General features: G+C 40.8%; 1 protein-coding gene across 4 annotated transcripts; it reads left to right on the top strand.

Annotated features, from left to right (window-relative positions):
• Positions 1-16,349: 16,349 nt before the first annotated feature.
• On the top strand, positions 16,350-23,959 carry LOC104249943 (uncharacterized protein At4g18490). 4 transcript variants are annotated; one of them, XM_070167844.1, is made up of 17 exons: positions 16,350-16,534; positions 17,940-18,003; positions 18,279-18,391; positions 18,542-18,665; positions 18,980-19,165; positions 19,294-20,106; positions 20,271-20,462; positions 20,526-20,654; positions 20,783-20,920; positions 21,387-21,569; positions 21,674-21,851; positions 21,958-22,022; positions 22,105-22,144; positions 22,264-22,440; positions 23,279-23,392; positions 23,490-23,548; positions 23,637-23,726. In XM_070167844.1, exons 4-16 carry the CDS (start codon positions 18,550-18,552, stop codon positions 23,544-23,546), a joined length of 2,388 nt encoding a protein of 795 aa, XP_070023945.1. In that variant the 5' UTR covers positions 16,350-16,534; positions 17,940-18,003; positions 18,279-18,391; positions 18,542-18,549; the 3' UTR covers positions 23,547-23,548; positions 23,637-23,726. The 4 variants fall into 4 exon arrangements, with proteins under 4 accessions (XP_070023945.1, XP_070023944.1, XP_070023943.1 ...); XM_070167843.1 differs by lacking the exon at positions 18,279-18,391 and having other exon boundaries at positions 23,631-23,959; XM_070167842.1 differs by lacking the exon at positions 18,279-18,391.
• The last annotated feature ends 504 nt before the right edge of the window (positions 23,960-24,463 follow it).

Below are 24,463 nucleotides of genomic sequence, written 5' to 3'. Positions count from 1 at the left end.
TCCCGGCTGGGTTCAAGATGCCCAAGTTTGATTTATATGAAGGGCACGGTGATCCCATGGCACATTTGCGGGGATTCTGTAGCAAAATGAGAGGGGCAGGAGGCAAGGATGAGCTTTTGATAGCTTATTTCGGCCAAAGTCTGAGTGGATCTGCACTGGAATGGTATACCAGGCAAGATTTCAGCAGGTGGTACACGTGGGATGATCTGGCGCAGGCTTTTGCAGGTCATTTCCAGTACAATCTGGAGATAGTCCCTGACCGTCTCACGTTATTGAGAACTGGGAAGAAACCCGGGGAAAGTTTTCGCGAGTTCGGGTTCCGCTGGAGAGAACAAGCAGCTAGAGTCGATCCTCCCATGAGAGAGGGAGAGATGGTGGACTATTTTTTGCAGACATTGGATCCAACCTACTTTGGTCACTTGGTGACAACGGTTGGAAAATCTTTCAACGAGGTGGTCAAAATAGGGGTCATGATAGAAGAAGGTTTGAGGTCGGACAAGATCTTAAACTATTCGGCACTTAAGGCCACAACCCAGGCTATTCAAAGCGGCACGGGAGGTGCGCTAAGAAGAAAGAAAGAAGAGGTTGCCACGATCGAGGCAGGCAGTTGGTCCAGGGCTGGCAGGCCGCACTACAACCAACCCAGGCCTCACAGGTCAAACTACCCATACAACCCACCACAAAATTTCTATCCACCTCGAGAACCACATTGTTCCGTACACCAAGCCCAGGTATACACTCAGCCTCCGGTTCGCCCACAATGGCGCGCACCGGCTCCCCAGAACATATATGCACCACCACAAAACACCTACCCTCCACCAAGGGCATATAGAAATCCTTCAGGGGCAGGTTTCCGGGGAAATCCAGATGCCAGGAATGACAGGTTGCGGAAGCAAAGAACCTTCACCGAACTGGGAGAAACCTACACCGCTGTGTTCCACAAGCTGCGGCAATTGGGTTTGGTTAGTCCTGTCCATACTCGGGAACCAAATCCCCCGCCTCAGAATTTGGATCGTTCAATCAGTTGTGAATACTGTTCAGGGATGCTCGGGCACGATACCGAGAAGTGTTGGAAGTTAAGGCATGCCATACAGGATCTTATTGACACCAATAAGATCGAGGTCCAGACACCGGAGGCTCCTAACATCAACCAAAACCCACTGCCAGCGCACCACGAAACTCACATGATTGAGTTGGTGTGTGAGGGAGGAGAATTAAGAAAACCCTCACAAACAGTGATGATGATCCAAGCCGCCCCGAAAGAAGTCTTAACCAGTGGAGGAACGAGTGTACAGTCGCAGGGAGAAGGCGTCAAGCCGGTAGTGATATTGGGGAAGAGCCCGTCCGTCATAGCAAGCAAACCCGAGCCAAGCAAGTTGGTAATACCAGGGATCCTGCCCACACCGGCAGTCGTGTTGAAAGGGGTATGTAGAGAACGGGTGACCATAAAGCCTGTGGCCCAACTGCCGATGATTGACAGCAAGGCGGTGCCTTGGAAATATGAAAAAGCAGTGGTGACGTACCAAGGAAAACCGGTGGAAGAAGTCAGTTGTGAAGCGCAAGGGCTGACTCGATCAGGTCGATGTTTTGCTCCGGTGGAGCTAAGAAAAACCAACCCAGTGGCAACCAAGAAGCCAGTGTCCGAAGAAGAGGCTGAAGAATTCCTGAGGAAGATGAAAGTACATGACTATTCTATAGTCGAACAGCTGAGAAAAACACCAGCCCAGATCTCACTGTTGTCGTTGCTGATCCATTCTGAGGAGCATCGTCGGGCCCTGTTAAAGATATTGAACGAGGCTCATGTACCCAGTGAGATTTCTGTAAACCACCTGGAAACCATTGCCAGCAAGATTTTCGAGGTGAACAGGGTAACATTCTCAGATGATGACCTGCCGGTGGAAGGTACGGAGCACAATAAAGCTCTATACCTGGCTGTCAAATGTGAAGACTCGGTGGTAACCCGAGTATTGGTGGATAACGGCTCAAGCGCCAATATTTGTCCCTTATCCACCCTGGACCAGTTAAAGATTGACCGTGGAAGAATCCGGGAAAATAGCATCTGTGTCCGGGGGTTTGACGGAAACGGAACAGCCACTGTGGGGGATGTTGTACTTGAACTGACCATTGGTCCGGTCCTGTTTACCATGGAATTCCAGGTATTGGACGCCAAGGTATCTTACAACTTGCTGTTAGGACGACCCTGGATTCATGCAGCTAAAGCGGTGCCTTCCACCCTACATCAGACAGTGAAGTTCGAGTGGGAAAGACAAGAGGTCGTGTTGCACGGCGAGGATACAACATGCACCATGAGCGGAACCATTGTACCTTTCATAGAGACCGCTGATGACAAAGGTCCTTGGGTCTACCAGATTCTCGATACAGGGTTGGCCAACAAAGTTTCTGAAGGAGAAATCATCCCGCACCCTAGGGTAGCTGCCGCAACAGTCATGATGGTATCAGAAATGCTGGGTAATGGATTTGTGCCGGGAAAAGGCCTGGGAGTTGAACTTCAAGGGATAGTCCAACCTGTTTCCCTTCCTAAGAATCTGGAAACCTTCGGGTTGGGGTTCAAACCAACCGCAGCAGACAGGAAGGAGGCGCGAAGAATGAAGAAGAGGGTCTGGTTTCTGCCTAAACCAGTGCCACGCCTCTCAAGGTCTTTTGTTAAAGCAAGTGCCAAGGGGTCAGTGATCCCAAAGATTCGAGGACCTTTGATCGGTATAAATGAAGACCTGAATCAGAGTTTTGAGAGGCTATTCGCGGATGTCAGTATGGTGGAAGCTGGAGAAGGTTCCAGCCGAGCAGAGATACAATTTGTGGGGCCTGAGGCCAAGACCAACAATTGGACGGTTACTCCTCTTCCTGTCCGAGGGGAGTCTTGGTAGTAGGCTTTGATTAATGTTTTGTTTGTTTGTTTGTTTGATCGGATTATTCAAGGGTGTAATCCCAATTTTACTTTCGTTTTGTAAAAGTGTGAACCCTTTTTATCCTGCAAATTTAATAAAGTTCTTTTCTTTTGTCCCATTTTAATTTCTTGTTTTGTTCTTTTTCTTTCTGAACAGTTCTCTTTTTACTGGTCCTAATGACATGGCATGCACAGCGGATCTTCGACCTAGTCTAATAAATCAATCTGAATCTGACTCAATGATGCAAGAGGTCGTTTGTGATAATGAATCCGAATGTGACGAAGGGGAAGCCTTCGAAGAAATAAACCGAGAACTGTGCCAATTTGAAGAGAAACCCAAGCCTAACCTAAATGACACTGAGGCTGTGAACCTAGGAGACGCTGATAACATCCAAGAGACCAAAATTAGCATCCACATGAGCCGAATGTCAGAGCAGAATTGATCAAAACTCTCAGGGAATTCAAAGACGTTTTTGCATGGTCATATGATGATATGCCTGGATTAAGCACCAATTTAGTGGTTCACAAATTACCCACTGACCCGACATACCCTCCGGTCAAGCAAAAACTAAGGAAATTTAAAACAGAAATGAGTGTAAAGATCAAGGAAGAAGTGATCAAGCAGTTGCAATCGAAGGTCATTCGGGTCACTCGGTATCCCGAGTGGTTGGCCAATGTGGTACCAGTCCCAAAGAAGGATGGAAAAATCAGGGTGTGCGTCGACTACCGCAACCTCAACAAAGCAAGTCCCAAGGACAATTTTCCGCTACCTAACATTCATATCCTGATCGACAATTGCGCTGGGCGCGAGATCGGATCCTTTGTGGATTGTTATGCGGGTTATCATCAGATCCTAATGGACGAGGAGGATGCTGAGAAGACAGCGTTTATTACGCCATGGGGAACCTACTGCTATCGGGTAATGCCATTCGGGTTAAAGAACGCCGGGGCAACGTACATGCGAGCAATGACTGTTGTATTTCATGACATGATACACAAAGAAATAGAGGTGTACGTCGATGACGTGATCATCAAATCTTGGCGTCAGGAGGACCATGTAGCAGACCTAAGGAGATTTTTCCAAAGATTCCGGAGGTATGATATCAAGCTTAACCCGGCCAAATGCGCATTCGGGGTTCCATCAGGAAAGTTGCTGGGATTCATCGTCAGTCGACGGGGGATTGAGTTAGACCCATCCAAAATTGAATCCATCCGAGATTTGCCACCGCCAAGGAACAAAACAGAGGTAATGAGTTTGCTGGGTAGACTCAATTACATCAGCCGGTTCATCGCTCAACTCACAGCAACTTGTGAGCCCATATTTCGGCTGCTGAGAAAGGATGTTGCGGTAGGTTGGACAGCAGAGTGTCAGGAAGCTTTCGACCAAATCAAAGGGTATCTGTCTAATCCACCCGTATTGGTCCCACCTAAGCCCGGGAAACCCCTAATTCTTTACCTGACGGTCTTGGAAAATTCATTTGGTTGTGTATTGGGGCAACATGACGACACAGGAAGGAAGGAGCAGGCCATCTACTATCTTAGCAAGAAATTCACAGTGCATGAGGTCAAGTACACTCAACTCGAGAAAACATGCTGCGCCCTGACTTGGGTAGCTCAGAAGTTGAAGCACTACCTGTCTTCATATACTACTTATCTCATATCCCGCTTGGACCCATTGAAGTACATCTTTCAGAAACCTATGCCCACGGGAAGGTTGGCAAAATGGCAAATTCTGCTCACAGAATTTGATATCATCTACGTAACGAGGACGGCCATGAAAGCCCAGGCACTGGCAGACCATTTGGCAGAGAATCCCGTTGATGAAAAATACGAGCCCTTAAGAACGTATTTTCCTGACGAAGAGGTGATGCATACGAATGAGTTGGAATTACCTGAGGAACCGGGTTGGAAGCTTTTCTTCGATGGAGCTGCAAACGCAAAAGGGGTTGGAATAGGAGCAGTACTCATTTCTGAAACAGGACGGCATTATCCTGTCACGGCTCAACTACGCTTCTATTGCACCAACAATATGGCCGAATATGAGGCTTGCATTCTGGGTCTGCGCTTGGCTGCCGACATGGATGTCCAAGACGTCTTGGTCTTGGGAGACTCGGACCTCTTGATACATCAAATTCAGGGAGAATGGGAAACACGAGATCTAAAACTCGTACCATACCGACAATGCTTGCATGATCTGAGCAAGCAATTTCGATCGGTAAAGTTCAAACACATCCCGAGAGTTCACAATGAGGTTGCGGATGCCTTAGCCACCTTAGCATCAATGCTGCACCACCCTGACAAAATGTATGTTGACCCTCTACACATCCAGGTCCGTGATCAGCACGCCTACTGCAATGCCATAGAAGAAGAAGCAGATGGCGAACCCTGGTTTCATGATATCAAGGAATACCTCAGGATGGGGATATATCCAGAACATGCCTCTGGAGACCAAAAAAGAGCCCTTCGGCGTTTGTCGAATGGTTTCTTCCTCAGTGGAGGAGTATTGTACAAAAGAACCCCGGATTTGGGATTGTTGAGATGCATAGATGCCAGTCAAGCAATGACGGTTATGGAAGAGGTACATGCGGGAGTTTGCGGACCGCACATGAGCGGATATGTATTGGCAAGAAAGATCCTTCGAACAGGGTGTTATTGGCTCACCATGGAACGCGACTGTATCACTTTTGTGAGGAAATGCCATCAGTGCCAGATACATGGAGATTTGATTCATTCTCCGCCAACAGAGTTACATACGATGTCAGCACCTTGGCCGTTTGTGGCATGGGGCATGGATGTCATTGGGCCCATCGAGCCAGCAGCGTCCAACGGTCACAGGTTCATTCTAGTGACCATTGATTACTTCACCAAATGGGTTGAGGCTAAAACCTTCAAATCAGTAACCAAGAAGGCGGTGGTGGACTTTGTTCACTCCCATATCATCTGCAGATTTGGGATCCCAAAAGTGATCATTACGGATAACGGTGCGAATCTTAATAGCAGCCTGATGAGAGAGGTGTGCCAACAATTCAAGATTACACACCGCAATTCCACCCCATATCGTCCCAAGGCGAATGGAGCAGTCGAAGCAGCCAATAAGAATATCAAGAAGATACTGCGAAAAATGGTGGAAGGGTCCAGACAATGGCACGAGAAATTACCCTTTGCTTTGTTGGGGTACCGCACTACCGTCCGGACCTCCATAGGCACAACTCCTTATTTGTTGGTGTATGGAACTGAGGCCGTGATACCAGCGGAGGTCGAAATTCCGTCCCTCCGAATTGTCGCTAAAGCCGGGATTGATGATGATGAATGGGTAAAAGCTCGATTGGAACAGTTGAGCCTGATAGATGAGAAAAGATTAGCAGCAGTATGCCATGGTCAGCTGTACCAGAAGAGAATGGCAAGAGCGTATAATAAGAAGGTGCGCCCCAGGAAGTTTGAAGTAGGGCAGTTGGTATTAAAGAAGATCCTCCCACATCAGGTCGAGGCAAAAGGCAAATTCGCCCCAAATTGGCAAGGGCCTTATATCATGACCAGAGTATTGTCCAACGGTGCTTTGTGTTTGACAGATGTCGAAGGTAGATGTGTCGACATGGCTATCAATTCAGATGCAGTCAAGAGATATTATGCGTAATTTCTTTAAATTATGGCAATTTTTGGTTTATTTGTTTGTATTTGGCATTTGTTGAATAATGAGATGACGGAGGCAATTCTTTCTTCTATCCAAACACTTTTAACCCTTGCTTCCCCCTTTGAGCCCTAAGAAATTCTTTCATGCCCCTCTTTTGGAATCACTAATGGAAAAGACATGGAAAAAGAGAAAAAGAAAAGAGAAAGAAAATGAAAAAAAAAATGATCATAAAGAAATACAAAACCGTGGGAACTACGTTTGACCTGATTCCTCAAAGAGGATACGTAGGCGCCTCACGGCTCGGTCATAGTATGCATCATAGCAAATATAGGATGCATAATGTACATAGTGTGCATAATAGGCACAATGTGCGTAACGCACATAGCTCAACATAAGCATAAAAAATAAATTCCCCAAGCAAGAAAACTGGGGCAGAGGTTATGTTTTAAGTTCCAACAAAGGTTTGCACATCACCCATCAAATTATCTTCATTTTTCATAGCCTTTCTTTAACTCCACACCAAAACCAACATCAACGTCCCAAAGACCTCCCGATCAATGTTCAAGAGATGTCAAGTCAGGCAAATAAGACCGAGAATAATACACCAATCCCCAGCAAAGAAGAGGATCGTAAGACTGGAAATGAATTGATAGTCGAAGGAATCTCCAGAAGAGAGGGTCGTATCTACAACGCCCCGATTCCTCGAAAGAAATAAAATGAGAGAGTCTCATCGGTGAAAACCTTCGCAGGCACCGAGAGGCGATGTAAGATGAGGGATATGAAATGAGAGAGTCTTATTGGTGAAAACCCTCACAGGCACCATAAGGCGCCGGGAGATGAGAGAAAAGAGAGAGTCTCATTAGTGAAAACCCCTCGAAGGGCACTATGAGGCGACGAGACAGATCAGCGAAACTACCACATTCGAAACGGAAGGAACACTCCTTTATCATCCCCAGCAAGTCAAACCATCGGGCAAATCAATTGATACAAATAGACTGGGTCGGGAATCTATGGTGCACGCCATGATCACAGGGACCAGTTGTGTCCTCCAGATAAGTTCTTTTGATTGTCTCCTCCCACAAAAAATATTGGTTCAGAAAGATTTTCTCCTTTCCATATCTTTTATTTCTTTTCCTAAAATGTGTCTTGAAAGGATTTTTCAAAGCTTACTACCAGGAACCGAAGGGGAATTCATCCAATGCAGGATAATACAAACAGTCTTAGAGGCCGGTCCCGGGCAATGCAGTGATTGTGCCCGGAAATTTTGGAAGAAGTAAGCTCCAAAAGGGAGTGGTTTCGGGAGTTAGAAGCAGACTCCCACATCATGTGTTTAAAGAGAAAGCAGAAAAGGGGATAAATTGAAAACCAATCCCCAGCAGGCTAGAGACCCCCAACAGGCAACTTTGCCCGCCAACCAATTATGGGGACAAAGAGCAAGAAAAGAGGAAGAGAGAAAAATTGCTCGCCAGAAAGGCACCCTCTACCACCACGATTAAAACTGACCAAATCCTTTTGTCTGTTGCAGGGGAACAGAGGATTGATGAGGGCAGCAAGATGCAACGCCATGGAAGTCACCAAAAACCGGGGCAGAAAATTTTCTGCCGATTGTCGAAAATTTTCTCGGAAGAACGGGGAAGCAATTTCAATACTTTTAAGTTCTAGGTCGCCCACCAGTATAATGCGGGAATACTTTTAAGTTCTAGGTCGCCCACCAGTATAATGCGGGAATACTTTTAAGTTCTAGGTCGCCCACCAGTATAATGCGGGAATATTTTTAAGTTCTAGGTCGCCCACCAGTATAATGCGGGAATACTTTTAAGTTCTAGGTCGCCCACCAGTATAATGCGGGAATACATTTAAGTTCTAGGTCGCCCACCAGTATAATGCGGGAATACATTTAAGTTCTAGGTCGCCCACCAGTATAATGCGGGAATACATTTAAGTTCTAGGTCGCCCACCAGTATAATGCGGGAATACATTTAAGTTCTAGGTCGCCCACCAGTATAATGCGGGAATACTTTTAAGTTCTAGGTCGCCCACCAGTATAATGCGGGAATACATTTAAGTTCTAGGTCGCCCACCAGTATAATGCGGGAATACATTTAAGTTCTAGGTCGCCCACCAGTATAATGCGGGAATACATTTAAGTTCTAGGTCGCCCACCAGTATAATGCGGGAATACATTTAAGTTCTAGGTCGTCCACCAGTATAATGCGGGAATATTTTTAAGTTCTAGGTCGCCCACCAGTATAATGCGGGAATACTTTTAAGTTCTAGGTCGCCCACCAGTATAATGCGGGAATACTTTTAAGTTCTAGGTCGCCCACCAGTATAATGCGGGAATACATTTAAGTTCTAGGTCGCCCACCAGTATAATGCGGGAATACATTTAAGTTCTAGGTCGCCCACCAGTATAATGCGGGAATACTTTTAAGTTCTAGGTCGCCCACCAGTATAATGCGGAAATACTTTTAAGTTCTAGGTCGCCCACCAGTATAATGCGGGAATACATTTAAGTTCTAGGTCGCCCACCAGTATAATGCGGGAATACATTTAAGTTCTAGGTCGCCCACCAGTATAATGCGGGAATACATTTAAGTTCTAGGTCGCCCACCAGTATAATGCGGGAATACATTTAAGTTCTAGGTCGCCCACCAGTATAATGCGGGAATACTTTTAAGTTCTAGGTCGCCCACCAGTATAATGCGGGAATACATTTAAGTTCTAGGTCGCCCACCAGTATAATGCGGGAATACATTTAAGTTCTAGGTCGCCCACCAGTATAATGCGGGAATACTTTTAAGTTCTAGGTCACCCACCAGTATAATGCGGGAATACTTTTAAGTTTTAGGTCGCCCACCAGTATAATGCGGGAATATTTTTAAGTTCTAGGTCGCCCACCAGTATAATGCGGGAATACTTTTAAGTTCTAGGTCGCCCACCAGTATAATGCGGGAATACATTTAAGTTCTAGGTCGCCCACCAGTATAATGCGGGAATACATTTAAGTTCTAGGTCGCCCACCAGTATAATGCGGGAATACATTTAAGTTCTAGGTCGCCCACCAGTATAATGCGGGAATATTTTTAAGTTCTAGGTCGCCCACCAGTATAATGCGGGAATACATTTAAGTTCTAGGTCGCCCACCAGTATAATGCGGGAATACATTCAAGTTCTAGGTCGCCCACCAGTATAATGCGGGAATACTTTTAAGTTCTAGGTCGCCCACCAGTATAATGCGGGAATACTTTTAGCTCTAGATTTTGGAATCAGTCACCCCACCTGAAGACGGAAGGGTACAACAGAGATCCCCAAACGGGAAACAATGAAATCCCCAGCACCAAGAAGCAGACAACTGCAGAGGCAAGCGCGCAATTCAAAAGGAAAAAGGAACGCGTCTCAAAAGAAGTAGTTTGGGAACGTTGTAGCATGCCTAGTATAACAATTCTGATGAAAAGCCATACCACTGAAGAAACCATTGGAAGATTTAAAGAAGAAAGCCGTATCCTCAGCAAATCAAGCAAAGTGATGAAAACTGGCATTCAAACGTCAGCAAAGGACCAACATCATCTCCCAAAGTCACAAGATAAAGGCAGCGGAGGAAAGCGTTAGCCGACAAGAAAGCAAGGCAACAAGAACAAGTGGAAGATGGATAAGATTTCAGGATCCTCAGTTTAGCTTAGCTTCTTGTTTTCCTTTTAGAGCAATGTAATAGGGAGATCGTTTGAGCAGTGGCATCCTACAGCAGCATACAACAGCGCACAACAACAGCAAACACTACAGTCACACGGTAGTCCCAGCTACCAAAATTTCCCGAACTACATTGACCTGATTCCTGTTCAGCCCAGGATATGTAGGAAACCTCTGAAGCAAAGGTTCGGTCAAATCTTTTTCAAAAAATGCTTCACACGGAGTATTCGGACGGGCAAAAATCGCTTGCTTTATCTTTGCGCGAAAACCCTTCGTGTCTTCGTGCAAAGAGGGGCAGCTGTAAGCACGTGATTTTTGCTTCACGGACGATCACTCCAAAAGAAAATAAAAAAGGGTGACAAATGGCTTCGCTGCACAATTTTTCGATCTTTCCGTAACATGTTTGTTGGTCATTTGTGTGTCTGTCCATTTTGCATCCAGTCACTATCAAACAAAAATACAAAAACTATGTGTCGGTAAAAGAAAATTCAAAAAATATATATATGTGTGCATCTTTCGTTCTAGGCTTTTAGTTAACTTACTTAAATATTTTTGTGATAATTGTGTTAAAATGTTACATTGTTGTTTAGTTTTAATTTCGTTGTTTTATTATCTATTATTTTTATGTTTATTTTTGTTTTAAAAGAAAAATGAAAAAATGAAAAAAAAAAAAAAGAAGAAAGCAAAAGAGTGAAAGATTAAAATCGATTTGGGCCCAGAAATTGAAACAAAAAGGGGCCCAAAAATGGCACTCAGACCCAGTCCAAACCCAGCCTGCCCAAGCAAGGACTCAAACGACGTCGTATCGGCATCCCCATTTGAAGCCGTTGATCTGATTCAAAGGAACGGTCCAGATCAGGCTGTTCAACTCACCTCAACGACGCCGTTTCAGGCGAAATGATCTGAGACGTCTGAGCCTCTTGATCCAACGGTCCACACACGCACCCGTGACCCAACCCCTCACTTAAACCAAACGACCCCGTTTAACTATCAGACGACCCCGTCTCATTTTCCACCCTCAGATCCAAGCCGTTGAGATCATTTGATCTAACGGCTCAGATCCAATCAGCTTCCCCATATATAAACTCGACCCTTACCCCCACGCCCCAAGCCACACCCCCCTTCAGCCACTGTTCACCATCTTCCCCAGGACCCCTTTCCTCTCAAACCCCTAGCAGCCTAGGTTTTTCCCCCGTGAGCCCGGTAACTACAGTTCCGATGACCACCAAAATAACATCCCCGATGCACCCAGCCACCCTGAACACAAATCCGTTAACCGCTCACCTCGAATCAACCCGTAGCTTCTCGAATCTTCAAACGAAGATTCGAGCAAAAACTAGATCTATACCGATTGACCCCAAACTCACACCACAGCCCCTCCTGACCTCCCTCACCCCCTGAGTGGCTTTGGTTCCGTTCGAATCTGACTGGAATTGAACGATTCCCAAATCGAACCTCAAGAGCCCTAGGATTCATATCTATGGGTTTTGTTCGAATCAGTGGCAGGATCAGGGTCTAGCAGACTTTTACCAAAGTGTTCTCAGTTGAGAACACTTCGGTTAAAGTCCATTAGACCCCAAAATCACCTGGCCGAGTTCGAACTTGAATCGATCTTAGTTTCATTTTTCTGAGGTATTTTTCCTTTTTCTTTTGTCCTCCTAAAATCTATCTGTCGTTCGTGTTCTGGTTTGTTTTGTTCCGCGACTCGTCTGTCCATGTGTGTACGTTTTAAGTTAATAATGAGTTGGTTGTTGGTTTTATTGGTTGCTTGCTGTGTATTATAGCTTGTATAGTCATCTAAATAAGTGTCGTCAACTGAATTCACTTGAAAGATGTTATAGCTTGTGTAGTCATCTAAACGAATCTACATTTCAGTATTGATTACTATGCCTGTTTCTTGTTGGTGTTACTTGTATCGGCATGGCCAACTTGTACCCTTTAATTGACACCCTTGTTTGCTTAAAGTTTGAATCATTGCCTGCACTTAGGCAGAGAATTGGCAATTAGCTTTAGAAATCTAACAAATCAGCCTGAAAGCAGTTTGAGTTTAATTAGCTAGTAGTCAGGTATTGGCTGAAATTAGAGAGGTCTATATACTAACTATTAAGAGTTAGGGTAATACAGTAATATGCAAGGTATAAGGGTAATCTTGGCATAAGACAGGGTCTAATTAGGGGATAATTTCAGAATGTGTCAAGTAGTAATTAAAATGGGATTAAATTAATGTTAATGGGGGACCAGACCTAAGAGTATGGGAATTAATTGAATACTTAACTAAACCCATAACCCTTGATTAGAGTAATAAGGACAGGGCATGAGGGCTGATTAAGGATTCCAAGAAAGATGCCTTTAGGCATGAGGAGTTAAGGGGTATGGGCAGTCTGCAAGTAGGAGGGAGGCAGCTTAGCTGCCCTTGGTCATTTGGCTTATAAATAGGCCATTTGATAACTTAAACGGGGCTGGACTTTTAGTCTTCAGAAAAAGAGAAAACAAAAGGTTGGAATTTTTAGTCTTGAGGCTGGAACTTTTAGTCTAAAGAGAGGTCTAGTGAGCTTAAAGAAAACTGAAAAGTATAAGGTAGTTTCCAATAAACATTGTAACCAAACACTGCCTGAAAGTTGTATAAGAGTGCATATTGGTCAAGCTGTCTTGGCCAAGTTCTATTGTTTGCATTGACTGAGCTGTTTGTGGTTGTTGAACTGGTGGTTTTGCTGCATTGAACACTCAGTTATTGCTGTTGTTTCATTATTCTTTCCTGGGATTGCTCATTTGGTGTTCGACTATTTGCTGGTACTCTTTCCCTGGGAAATATTGTTGGTTGTCTGAGGGTTGTGGAAAATATTTGGTTTGGTTTGTTGTTGTGCTGTTGCTGTGTATCTGCTGCTGCTGTGTTAGTGGCATACTGTCCGACTGACTATTCCTTTCTTCTGTTGTTCTCCATACCAGGTACACACCTAATACACTGTCAGATGTAATCGGAAATATGAGGATGAATACAAATGAGAAACTTGAAGAATGTCTTCTTTATACATAGATTGTTGCATTAAATATCATGTAATGTAGAATAATTTTATTCTTGTTTGGATGCTGGAAGTAGTTTGCAAGCCTAGTTGATATCAATATAGGTTAATGAATGATAGTCATGTATGTATGCTGTTAGGTGGAAAAAAAACCTTCTCAGTGTAATAAGTTGTATTTTAGACCTAGTCTGATGGTGTAGCATATTCTATAATGTAGGCCAAGTAGGAAAACTATTCACATGAGTTAAAGTTCTTTCTCCTTTTGCTAGTTTGTCACATATATATTGATAAAGAACAAAGAATCAGTTCTAGGCCTCAACCTCAGGAAGGCCGAGCCCAAATCGAAAAATCAGCTAGGCCAGTATCGGAAAAACAGGGCCCAAGTCTGGCCATCACGCACGAGCTAGGTTTGGGCCCATAATTTGCGACTAGTTGTCCATAAGTGCAGTCACGTTTTATTATTCTGTAAAAGCACTTGAAATCCGGTTTTATAATCGACTAAGGCTATTTACTGCTTTCAATTGATAGAGACAAACACGACAAGAAACGTAGTTGCTATAGGATATCCTTTAAAAATAACAACGAGATGAGCCTCGATAAAAATAAACAAAACGCAGATGCGGGGCCCTTGTTAAATGTATATTAGTGAAGCATCTAGTTTCCAGGACGGGTTGTTTAGCAAATCTCACAACCTTCCCAAAATAACAATACGTTAGACTCTTTAGGACGCGCCTTTAATAATTCAACTTCCGTAAACTCGGGTGCACATTGATGTGACCCAAATCCAAATCTCAACGGAGTCGAAACGTGTTTCTAATCACGGGCACATTGATTGTGACGTGGTTCGAGGTGCGTGTCCATAACGTTGCAAATTCATCTAAAAAAAAATAAGAATGAGATGAGCCTCGCCAAATAAAAATACCAATTGCGGGGCCCTCAATGAATGTTTGCTTTAAGAATTATTTGGACTTCGGGATGGACCGTTTAGTAAAATTCCATGGTCCTTCCCAAAATAAATACGCTAGTTGCTTTAGGCACGTCTTAATAATTTATTCTCCTTAATTCGGGTGCACATTTATGTGACCCAAATCCCAATCTCAACCGAGTCGAAATATGTCAACAATCACGGGTGCATTGATGCAACGTGGTTCGAGATATGTTTTCACAACGTTGCAAGTCTTATAAAATAACAGTAAATGATAAAAGCGGTTTAAAATTAATTTTTGCACGTAAGTCCATATTGTATTTAAAATCAGATAAATAAGCCGAATATAACAGTTGAGCGACCGTGCTAGAACCACGGAACTCGGGAATGCCTAACACCTTCTCCCGGGTTAACAGAATTCCTTATCCGGATTTTTGGTACGCAGACTGTAATATAGAGTCATTCTTTTCCTCGATTCGGGATTAAAAATGGTGACTTGGGACACCCTAAATCTCCCAAGTGGCGACTCTGAGATAATCAAACCAATCCCGTTTCGATTGTCCTTTAATTGGAAAAACTCCTTGTACCCTCTCAGGTATGTAAAAAGGAGGTGTGACACACGTTGTACTCTTTTTCTTTTAACCAAGATTTGTCCCAAGTTGGTTTTCCTGGTAAGGTTTTTAATGAGGCAACACTCAATGCGTATTACAAGATGTATGTACTTTTTTTCCTACACTGTACTTTTTTCCACTGGTTTTTTTTTCTAGTAACATTTTAACGAGGCACATTATCTTTTAGATGGACATTCAAATGGGAATGTTATGAATATATTAAAGTGGATGTCCATTGAATACTCCTAAACATCCATATTCCATGAACCATTTGAGTTCATGTATTTAGTTAATTCATCACTTAATATTTGTAACCTTTAGGTGTATTCTTGTAACTTTTCATGTATCTTATATCCTATAAATAGGGTATTCTTTATCCTATGAAGTACACACAAGAAACACACTTGAATAAGATAACTTCTACATTCTCCTTGTATACATCTTGTCTCTATTACTATATTGTTCTATTTTGCTCTCATTTCTTAACATTATTAACGTTGTTGCCACTAGTTAATTATACCATTCCAAAAGAACTCGTCGACGAAATTTCAGTCCACAAGAAGCTACAAGATGCTAGCTCAGCTCTAGGCCTCTAGCCATTGGGCTACATCAAAGTGAAATTTTTTTCAAGCGAAAACTGTATTTAAAAATTAGAGTTATGTTTGAATATAAACATAATTTTGGGTTATTTTTGAATTTTTGTGAGTGGCCTGAGTGAAAAATTTTGAAAAACTGTTTTTGAAGTTTTAAAATTCTAAAATTTATCTTCAAGTGAAAATTAAAAATTTTATAGTCAAACACTGATTTCGAAAAAAAATTAAAAAAATTCGAAAAAAAAGTCAAAAAAATCTTATGTCCAAACGGGCTCTAAATATATACTAGTAGTAAACATTTTCTTTTGTTCTTCGAATGACACTAGTGAAGACTAATTCTTCTTATTATGAATTGATAATACAGTACTATTTGCTTGTTATTTTGGATCATGTATTAATAATCACATGAATAATTATATTTAAAAAATCATAAAAAGCACTCCCTGTAAATAACAATGGCTAATAATTCAAAATATTTTAAAATATCTAAAAAAAAATTGTGGTTGGATAAACACTTCTTTAGCTCTTCAAAATTCAAATGATAATAGATCCAAAAATAAAGTAAGAACATAAGAAGAAATATTTTATTTAGGATTAATGTGAAATAACAGTGTGCTTTTAATATACATACATTGGATATGTAAATGACAAAGTGGCTCTTTAAACCACTATATTTTTGGTTAATCAACTCTTATCATCAACTCGTTATAGTAATGTTTGCAGTAATTCAGAACTACAAAAAGATATCTAAAATAAAATATTTCTTTGGTTAAGGACGATTCCCTGAAAAATAATTTTCGTAATCCCTCATAGAAAATCATTTTCTCAAAGAAAACATTTTTTTAGACAATGAATTACATCATACTCCACACGCACCATAATGCGTACAAAATTTAACTTCCTTCCCTTGTCATATCCATGAATAAAATTCCCTAGTTATATCATACTACCAATAATGCCCTTGCCGTGTCCGCCTATATAAACCCAATTCAGGCGCGAATGCATAACTATCATTTCAAACCCACATTCTCTTTTATCTCTCTTCACTCCGCATACGCAGAAGCAAAGGGAAAGCGAACGATCGAAACTCCAAGCTTTCGAAATAATTGGGAATCGAAATTGAAGTCGTCCATTTCATTCGATCGTACACATTCACCAGGTTTCGCAGATTCGGATTATTTTTTATTTTACTTCGATTCCGTTCGTACGTATCAAACTGTGAAATGTTTAATCGAGGAAATTTGGCAATTTATTATCCATTTTCGCAATATCTGAGCTGTGAATAACTTTAACTTTGTAACGTTGATGAATTGGTGAAGAGATCAAGTCCTTCTACTTGTGACGTTAATTTTAATGGTATTGATTTGCTAATCCTCATGTTTATGAGACATTTTTGCTGTCATTTATTTTCGATTCATCAATTTGAGTATATTTATGCTGTGATTTGAAACTTTTGGAGAGAAAAACGGAGATATGTATTCTAAGATGATAAATATACTTGAATAGCTCAGGAGGGAGGGAGGGAGGGAGGGGGAGAGAGAGAGAGAGAGAGAGAGAGAGAGACTCCAAGTAGTATTTGTTTCACTGTTATAGATAGTGCATGTATATTGTGTGCTTCAATATAGGTTAGAATGCAATTTATTTTCTCATAGCCTTGTTATTGTATTCGGACAGTAGGTTTAATTGTGAGTTGTTAAAGATCTCATTTATCATCTGTCGTTAAATTTATACATTTTTTCTTTTGCGTTCACTAGTTAATCATTTAGAATCTCCTTCGAAACGGGAAGAAAACTTAATTTCTGATCCTACAGAGGCAAATCTCCACTTGGCTAAGTGAACAGTGACTAGTGTGCTTTGGTTGGAGCCTTAAAACAGAACTCTGATATTAGCTCTGAGATTTGAAAAGAGATATAAGACTCTGAGAAAATATACATATGGTTCTCTTTTTGTGTCATACTGCCTTCAAATAGCCTCTGGAATATGTTGTTATCTTGTTTGGTTAGATTTCATAGCACTTAATTGTCCTGTGTATTGCAAATTCTCCAACCCCTTAAAAGTATTTACTAAAAAAGTTCGCTTCCAAAGTTCGATATTTAATTCAGATATTTTATTACAGGCAGAGGGAACTTAATGAAATTTTGCATAAAATGAGTGTGCTTGTAGATTTACTCTCGCATTCCTTTTTGTTCCACCTTTCTATTTGTGTTCTTCATGATGCTGTGTATTTGACTCCTTTGCAAAATAAATCAGTGCTTGGACTGGTCAATCCTTCCTAGGAGATGATGCTTTGATTCCATATACCATATTGCAGCTGTTTTCTGATGCAAAAATGTTGAAAGACCCATTTATGTTTTATGACTTGATAACTGTCTTACATCAAACTACTTATTACTTAAAAAAGTCTGATTTGGAACTATCAGAGACTGTGCAAGATCTATGGTTCTTTGCTTCTAGTTTTGTAGTTCTGTGATATGTTCTCTTCGAATTACTGCTCTTTTTCCTACCTTCTTGATGCCCTTTAAGAGCCTGCCACAGTTAAGTACAAAATCAATCTTTCTATGCAGATGGCAGAATCTTCGAAGGGAGCATCTTCGACTGTCAAATCAAAGAAGAAAGATCCATTACTTGGTACTTACTGTTTCTTTTAGGTTCATACTAGGATGTAAACCTATTTGTAGAATTAACCACTGAAAAATGCACTTTTTAAAGCTTAAGAAAAATTGATTTCAACATGAAATACCTATTAGAATAGATAGCTTCCTTAAACAGTAATGTCATCTAATACCAAGTCTGTTTTAAATAAAATTACAAAAGACAATCTGGATGAGATTCACAATGCTTTTTTTGGTACTTGTATACAAGAAACTTTCAGATAAAAAGATTTTTGAAAATGAAAATGTCAGGATCAACAGTATTTGGCATCAGTCCTTAAAATAGGATTGCCACATTGAAGTATGGCAGCTTGATGGATTGTAACGTGCAAAATGTCCAATAGTATACATCGTGGAGGAACAAAGTAAATAGAGATACATTCTTCATCCCAGATAATTATTCGATGAGTTTTTGTTTATCCGTGCCTTTCTTTATACGTCTCGAGTATAGCAGATATTGGAATTTTCAATCACCTGCAACTTGGATAATTACTATTTACGTTATGTTGTGACAGATCTGGATATGGGAGATGACTTTCTTAAGTCATTGAAATCGATGTCTATGGGAGATGATGCGATGGATTTCGACTTTGGGCCTGTATCCAAAAATAAGAAAAAGACATTCAACTTTGACAAAGAGTAACCTCTGCATAGCCTTGTGTTGTTATTTCTAATTATATAATTAATTAATTTTGTTAAGCTGCTGCATCAGAATACTCGCATTTATTATTTTCATTTATCTCGTCAATCACTTTTTTGTTGGTACTTGGATCTAAGGTTTCTGTCATTAACTTGCAAGTCTCTCTGTCTCTCTTTTACAGTATTACTCTATTTAAAAATTCGCAGTATATTTGTGACAAACAATTTTCCAGACTTGATTCTGGACAAGCTATAGAATGTTGAACAGAGAAGGAATGACACATTACCTAATTCTGGCATTGAACTTTCTTTAGGGATATGGATTTCAGCCTTGATAGTGATTTTGGCAAGATATCATCCTTCAACATTGACATGCCAGATCTTGATATCTCTTCCCCATGTAAAAAGGATCGAAAATCAAGGGAGACATCAAAGAAAGAATCCAATGGTGCTGGCAACAAAAAGAAGGGAGATGACTTCAATTTTTCATTTGATTTTGAGTATGTACTGCTTTTTATGCTCCTTTTACTGTGCTCCATATTTTTCTAGCTTCAGTTCATCGAATATCAATATCACTCAGTAGTTCCATTGTAACTAAGTGGAGTATCCCCACCTGTGTTTGGTCCAGGTTGGATAATTTCGGTTTTGGGTCAAGCCAGGAGAGTAGAGAAAAGGCAAAGAACAACCAAGAAAAGGATAGCTTCAGTTTTGGGTCAAGCCAGGAGAGTAGAGAAAAGGCAAAGAACAGCCAAGAAAAGGAATGTACTTCTAAGAAAAGTGGTAATGAAGGCTCTGGAAGTCATCTGAATGAAGACATTGGTTCTTTAGAGGACAGGACAGCCCAGAAACACAGTGCATCAGAGGCTGGGATGAATTTAACTATTGATACTCATATTAACACAGATAAAAGTCATGACACCACTAAACATAGTTTACCTTCAAACCATACTATGAGCAATAACGACACTTCAAAGTTGCAATCAGTTAGCAGTGAAGTTGCACTGGAGAAAGCAAAAAGTTCGTTACAGGAAAAAATATCTACCAGCACTCAAGAAGCAGTTTGCCAAGTAGAGGAGGGAACTTCTTTGATATCACCGAGTGAATCAAGGAAGGATACTTCTTCTGGTTTACAGCAACATGTTAATTCTGTGGCTACGGATGACGTCAACAAAAAAGTGCTTTTGGACTCAGACACAGACTATGAGAAGACAGTTTTAGAAAGTTCATCTTTGGAGGATGTTGCAACATCAAGGAAGAATGCTAGTGAAAAGAGCATCCTTGAAAGCGATAAGCATGTTTTGGAGACCAATAAGGACAGGACTGAGACACATTCCAACAGTATGTACATTACAAATGCTATAGAAAACAAAATGCAAGACGTGAAAATCGTTAACGAGATTCAGAACCCAACTTCTGAGCTTTCTACATCCTCTTTAAGCAAGTAGGTCATACGGACCATCTCCCTTTTGTTCATTCAGCATTACTGTCCATGATGTCTAACTTGGAACTGCAAAGCTGAGTTTTCGTAGAGAACAGTGTAAAATAAGTTTCTTTCCTGCATATTATGAAATTGTGGTGCACTTGCCTTTTCTGAAATTGTCGCAGTGGAATAGTAGCTGAAGATTTGACAGCAGAGAAAAGAAGAGACACTGGTGTCATCAGGTCAAAATTTTTTATGCCATCAATTAAACCTGCAGCTCAGATGCAGAAGACAACATCATTGACTGAGACAAAAGCTTCTGCATTTGGTAACAAGAGAGTTGGCTCCATAACACGGAGTCCTTCAGATGAAATAATGTAAGCCAATGGTGTAAACTAGTCAAATTTTTGTAATAGTTTGTATGATACAATTTAATACAGATCTCAAGATAACAAAGATGATGAAACTGGGAGCAAAGCTGGTTTTCCCCCGGACTCTAGATCACTGCCAATGATTAACCCTCTTCAGACAGGAAGTCAGGAGAGCCACCAGATTTTAGGCATTACTATGTAAGTTTTTAGTAACTTACATTTGTATCATGCTCAAATTTTCAAGCTTCACTTTACTTTACCTGATTGTAATTTCATGGTAAATGCAAGAATTCTAATTTCTGTTGTTGATAACCCAAATACTTTAGGAAGGGCTCCCAGTCGGATGGTGAGGAAAACATAAGAACGTTGATTGGTTCTTTGAGGCCAAATGAACAAAAACCAGAACAAGGAAAATCTGTTCCCGAGAAAAGCAAAGCAAGCACTAAAGATCTTTTTACTTTCAGGTCTCGCCTTCTCGCCCATCAGATTGATGTTTCCAACAGATATGCCATTGAATTCACCATGTAAAATGCTTGAAATGCATAGAAAACATTTCTTAGCATGCATGGACTACTTTAGCTGATCTTGTTTCTTGGTATCTTTTGCAGTATTGTTTCTGTTTGGATGCCTGCACCTAAAAAGATTTCACATATTTATCTGATTCACTTGTTTGAACTTTTTCTCTTAAACTAGTCATGTTTGTTGTATATGGAGATCACTTCATCCAAAACTATTAGTTATATAAGATATTGTTTGGCATTCTCAGTAGATTAAGAAGTCATCTTATATGTTATGATTGATAATGCCATTTTTCTAAGCCATAGACACAACGCTCTGATATTGTGCTTAATTCCAGTCAAGTGCCTCTCTTGATCGATGAAAATAGAAATATTTTCTAACCAAAAAAATCGTTGGCATGTTTTCCTTCAGTTCCCGGGTAAGTCCTCCTAGCAAAAGTCAACAGACAACTACGTCCACCCCATGCAGCATTGCTGTACCAAGAAACACGACTCCTATTCCAACTGCAAAGAATACTCTCAACGAAGGAGACAAAACACTGCCTATTAAAGCTGCCAGGAGGACTCTAGACACATCTAGACTGAAAATTTCAGCGTACCATACTGATTTCTTTCTTCTACCTGTCAAAGTCTTCAAATATGGAGACTTCTTTTTTTTCTTTCTGAAATCTTTCAATCAATCACATGCTCCTAATGCAGAAAACTTGGTGCAAAGCCTGAGATATCTCGGACAGTGTTGCAAAAAGATATGAAATCCTCAAAAACTGTGAACCAGCATGGTGGTTTTAAAGCTATTTTACAAGCCAAAGACAATAATAGTACAGAGAGGCTGAAGCAAATGCCTGCTAACTCATCCATCAAGAGGAAAGTACCAGAGGTCTGTTTTCCTTTTCTCCACCGCTTTCCCTTGCAAAAGAATACCTTTTCTGCATAGTCACATAACAAGTATGGGACTTTGTCACTTGTGATATCACCTAATGCAGACGAATTTGGATTTGACGATCCTACTTCCGTCAAAGCGTCTTTCGCACTCACCCAGTGAAAGCAGGTTCTTCTGTAAAATTAGATAATGCACATCTTTTATTCATCAGTGCTGAACTTAGGTGTGATTACTCCTCAAAATTCTACAGGGGCTCCTCTGAAGGTACAGAAAAGATATGGCACAAACAGGTGATTGATAGAAAAAGAATAGATATAGATGTTTGATATAGTTTCCGAAGTGTCTCCCATACATAGGAACGTAGAAGCATGTCAACCTTTTAAAGTTCTCCATCATTCTTCATTGATAGGTTAATGATCATGAACATTCTGGAAATGGTAATAAGACGAGTGATTATGAAAATTGCCAAATCTCTTCACGTGATGTTCCTATGGAGATGAACATCAAAGAGTTAGGGCGCCCTTTTGAGATAGAAGATGATGACAACATAAAGAAGGCTGAGGCTCTTTCAAAGGATCTCGATGATGTACGGAGTGCTTCCTCGCTATTTTTGGTTTTTCCTTGTTTTCTGCTTGCTGGTGTAGTATCTTTTCAGATATTATGAGAAGTCATGAAGTAAATCATTGCTATAGATTGTGGAAAAGGTAAATGCTTGTTCAGCCAGTACTTTTCTACTCTAAACAAGTAACCAGACAGCATACACTTCAAATTTTAAGTTTCTATGAGACTTAGAATTGCATGAGATCTACCACCTTCCCATTTTACATTGGCTACACGAACAATGAAAAAAATGCTGCATTCTCCTCAACTTGTTTTCTGTTGGTTACTTAGACATGTCCTCTTTGGTCCTAGAAATTGTTACAGTAGTTCCTTTTAGGTTTATGTATTTGGATCTGAATTTTCTTAACATCCTTTTCATTGTATCAATCTTAGCTAGAGTTCCACTTTAGTGAAACCTTCAGTATGCTCGAAATCAGGTTCGCTCTTTTTAACTGCACCTCGGAATTCCAAGAGGCATCCATGAATTTGACAAAAAAAAAATGGACACGAGAATTACAAGCCAGTTTAGATGGATATTCTGATTTTGTTGGTGGAAGTTTTATATGTCTCTTATATAAGCTGAATGGAAATTGGGTCCCCGAAGCCAATTGGCGGATGCATTAATTAGTGTCCTATCCCACCCTCTATTAATGCTTTCAAGCCGATAATTGAAAATTCAAAGGTTACGTGGTGCAATAATTCTATATGCTTCAACTTAGTTAGCTCCTTTTTCTCCGAGCAAGCAACAATTTGTTCTTTGTTGAGGCCTAGACTGAGGCAGGTGAGAAAGTGTCATGCCAGATCATAGTTTATTATGTTTCCAGATGTGCAGCATGCTGAGGAAAAAGCAGGAGGAGGCAAAAGAAGTATTAGTTCGTGCTGTTGTGAACAACAATAAGCTGCTGCTGCTTAACCATCCCATTTATGAAGAGAAGATATCCTTATTACTGAACTATTGTCACACCTTATCCTTTTCACAATTTTCAATTCTTTAGTCTAAAAAGGGGCATGTATGCCTTCACCACCTAGAACATACACAGGGTTCAGAAATTCGCTGCTGAGTTGATGACGAGGTACCAACTAGCAACATAGAGGTATTTTTCTCCTCTCTGTGTGTGTACATGCTGCAGAAAAGACTTGAGTAGTTAAATACGTATAACTACTAACCCCATGTAGTTTCAGGCAGAGCTTGCTGCTGAATGTTCGAATGCAATCGCAAAGAATCTCTTTTCCTTGCATTCCTCGGGTGAAGAAGCATCGACTTCACAAGTGCCAAACATGACCTTGCTGCTAATAACAAACTAAAGTGATGTTTGAGCTAGATTACTCTTGTAGGCAGATCTCTGGCTGAAAGAGAAGTCGAACTTTTACTAGATTTCAAGTATCTCATAAAAATTTCGCATCTTAGAATCCGTCCATGTACAGATATTGGCAATTTGCTTATACTGAGATCACCTGAAGAGCACTAAATGAGATATATATTTCAGTCGCTATTGTGAATACATATGTTATTCATTTCCAAATATAGGTAGTCAGCCCAAGATCTGAAGAAATCCATAACCGTATGAGCTGAAAGTTGAGTAAACACAAGGAACAGGTTAAACTATTGGGGAAGGAGATAACTGTGTTTTAGGACATAAATCTTAATGAAATTTAAAAGTGAAATGAAAGCAAACTCTAGAATCTTTGTCAAACTATCAATGAAGTATAGATTGATGAATAATTTTATCTTTAGGGAGCCATCTACTCACATTTTGTAGCTCTATGGGGGATATTTTATTACAGAAAATAAGAGGTAATGTAATAGGTGTTACAGAATAAGGCAGGACATTGCATCATACCTTACCAAATCTTGTTGCAGGAGAAAGAGGTTTTTCCTTTGCAAAGATGAAAGCAAACAAGGATAGAGAAGATTGAAAGAGGTTTTCCCTTTGCAAAAACGAAGGAAACCAGAGTGGAGAGGATTTAAGAAAACACACTATAAGTCTTAGCTTTATCCTCCACATGCT

The sequence above is a fragment of the Nicotiana sylvestris genome, chromosome 2, assembly GCF_000393655.2.
Source record: "Nicotiana sylvestris chromosome 2, ASM39365v2, whole genome shotgun sequence".
NCBI classification, from domain to species: Eukaryota; Viridiplantae; Streptophyta; class Magnoliopsida; order Solanales; family Solanaceae; genus Nicotiana; species Nicotiana sylvestris.
This window is presented reverse-complemented; position numbering and strand designations above follow the sequence as displayed.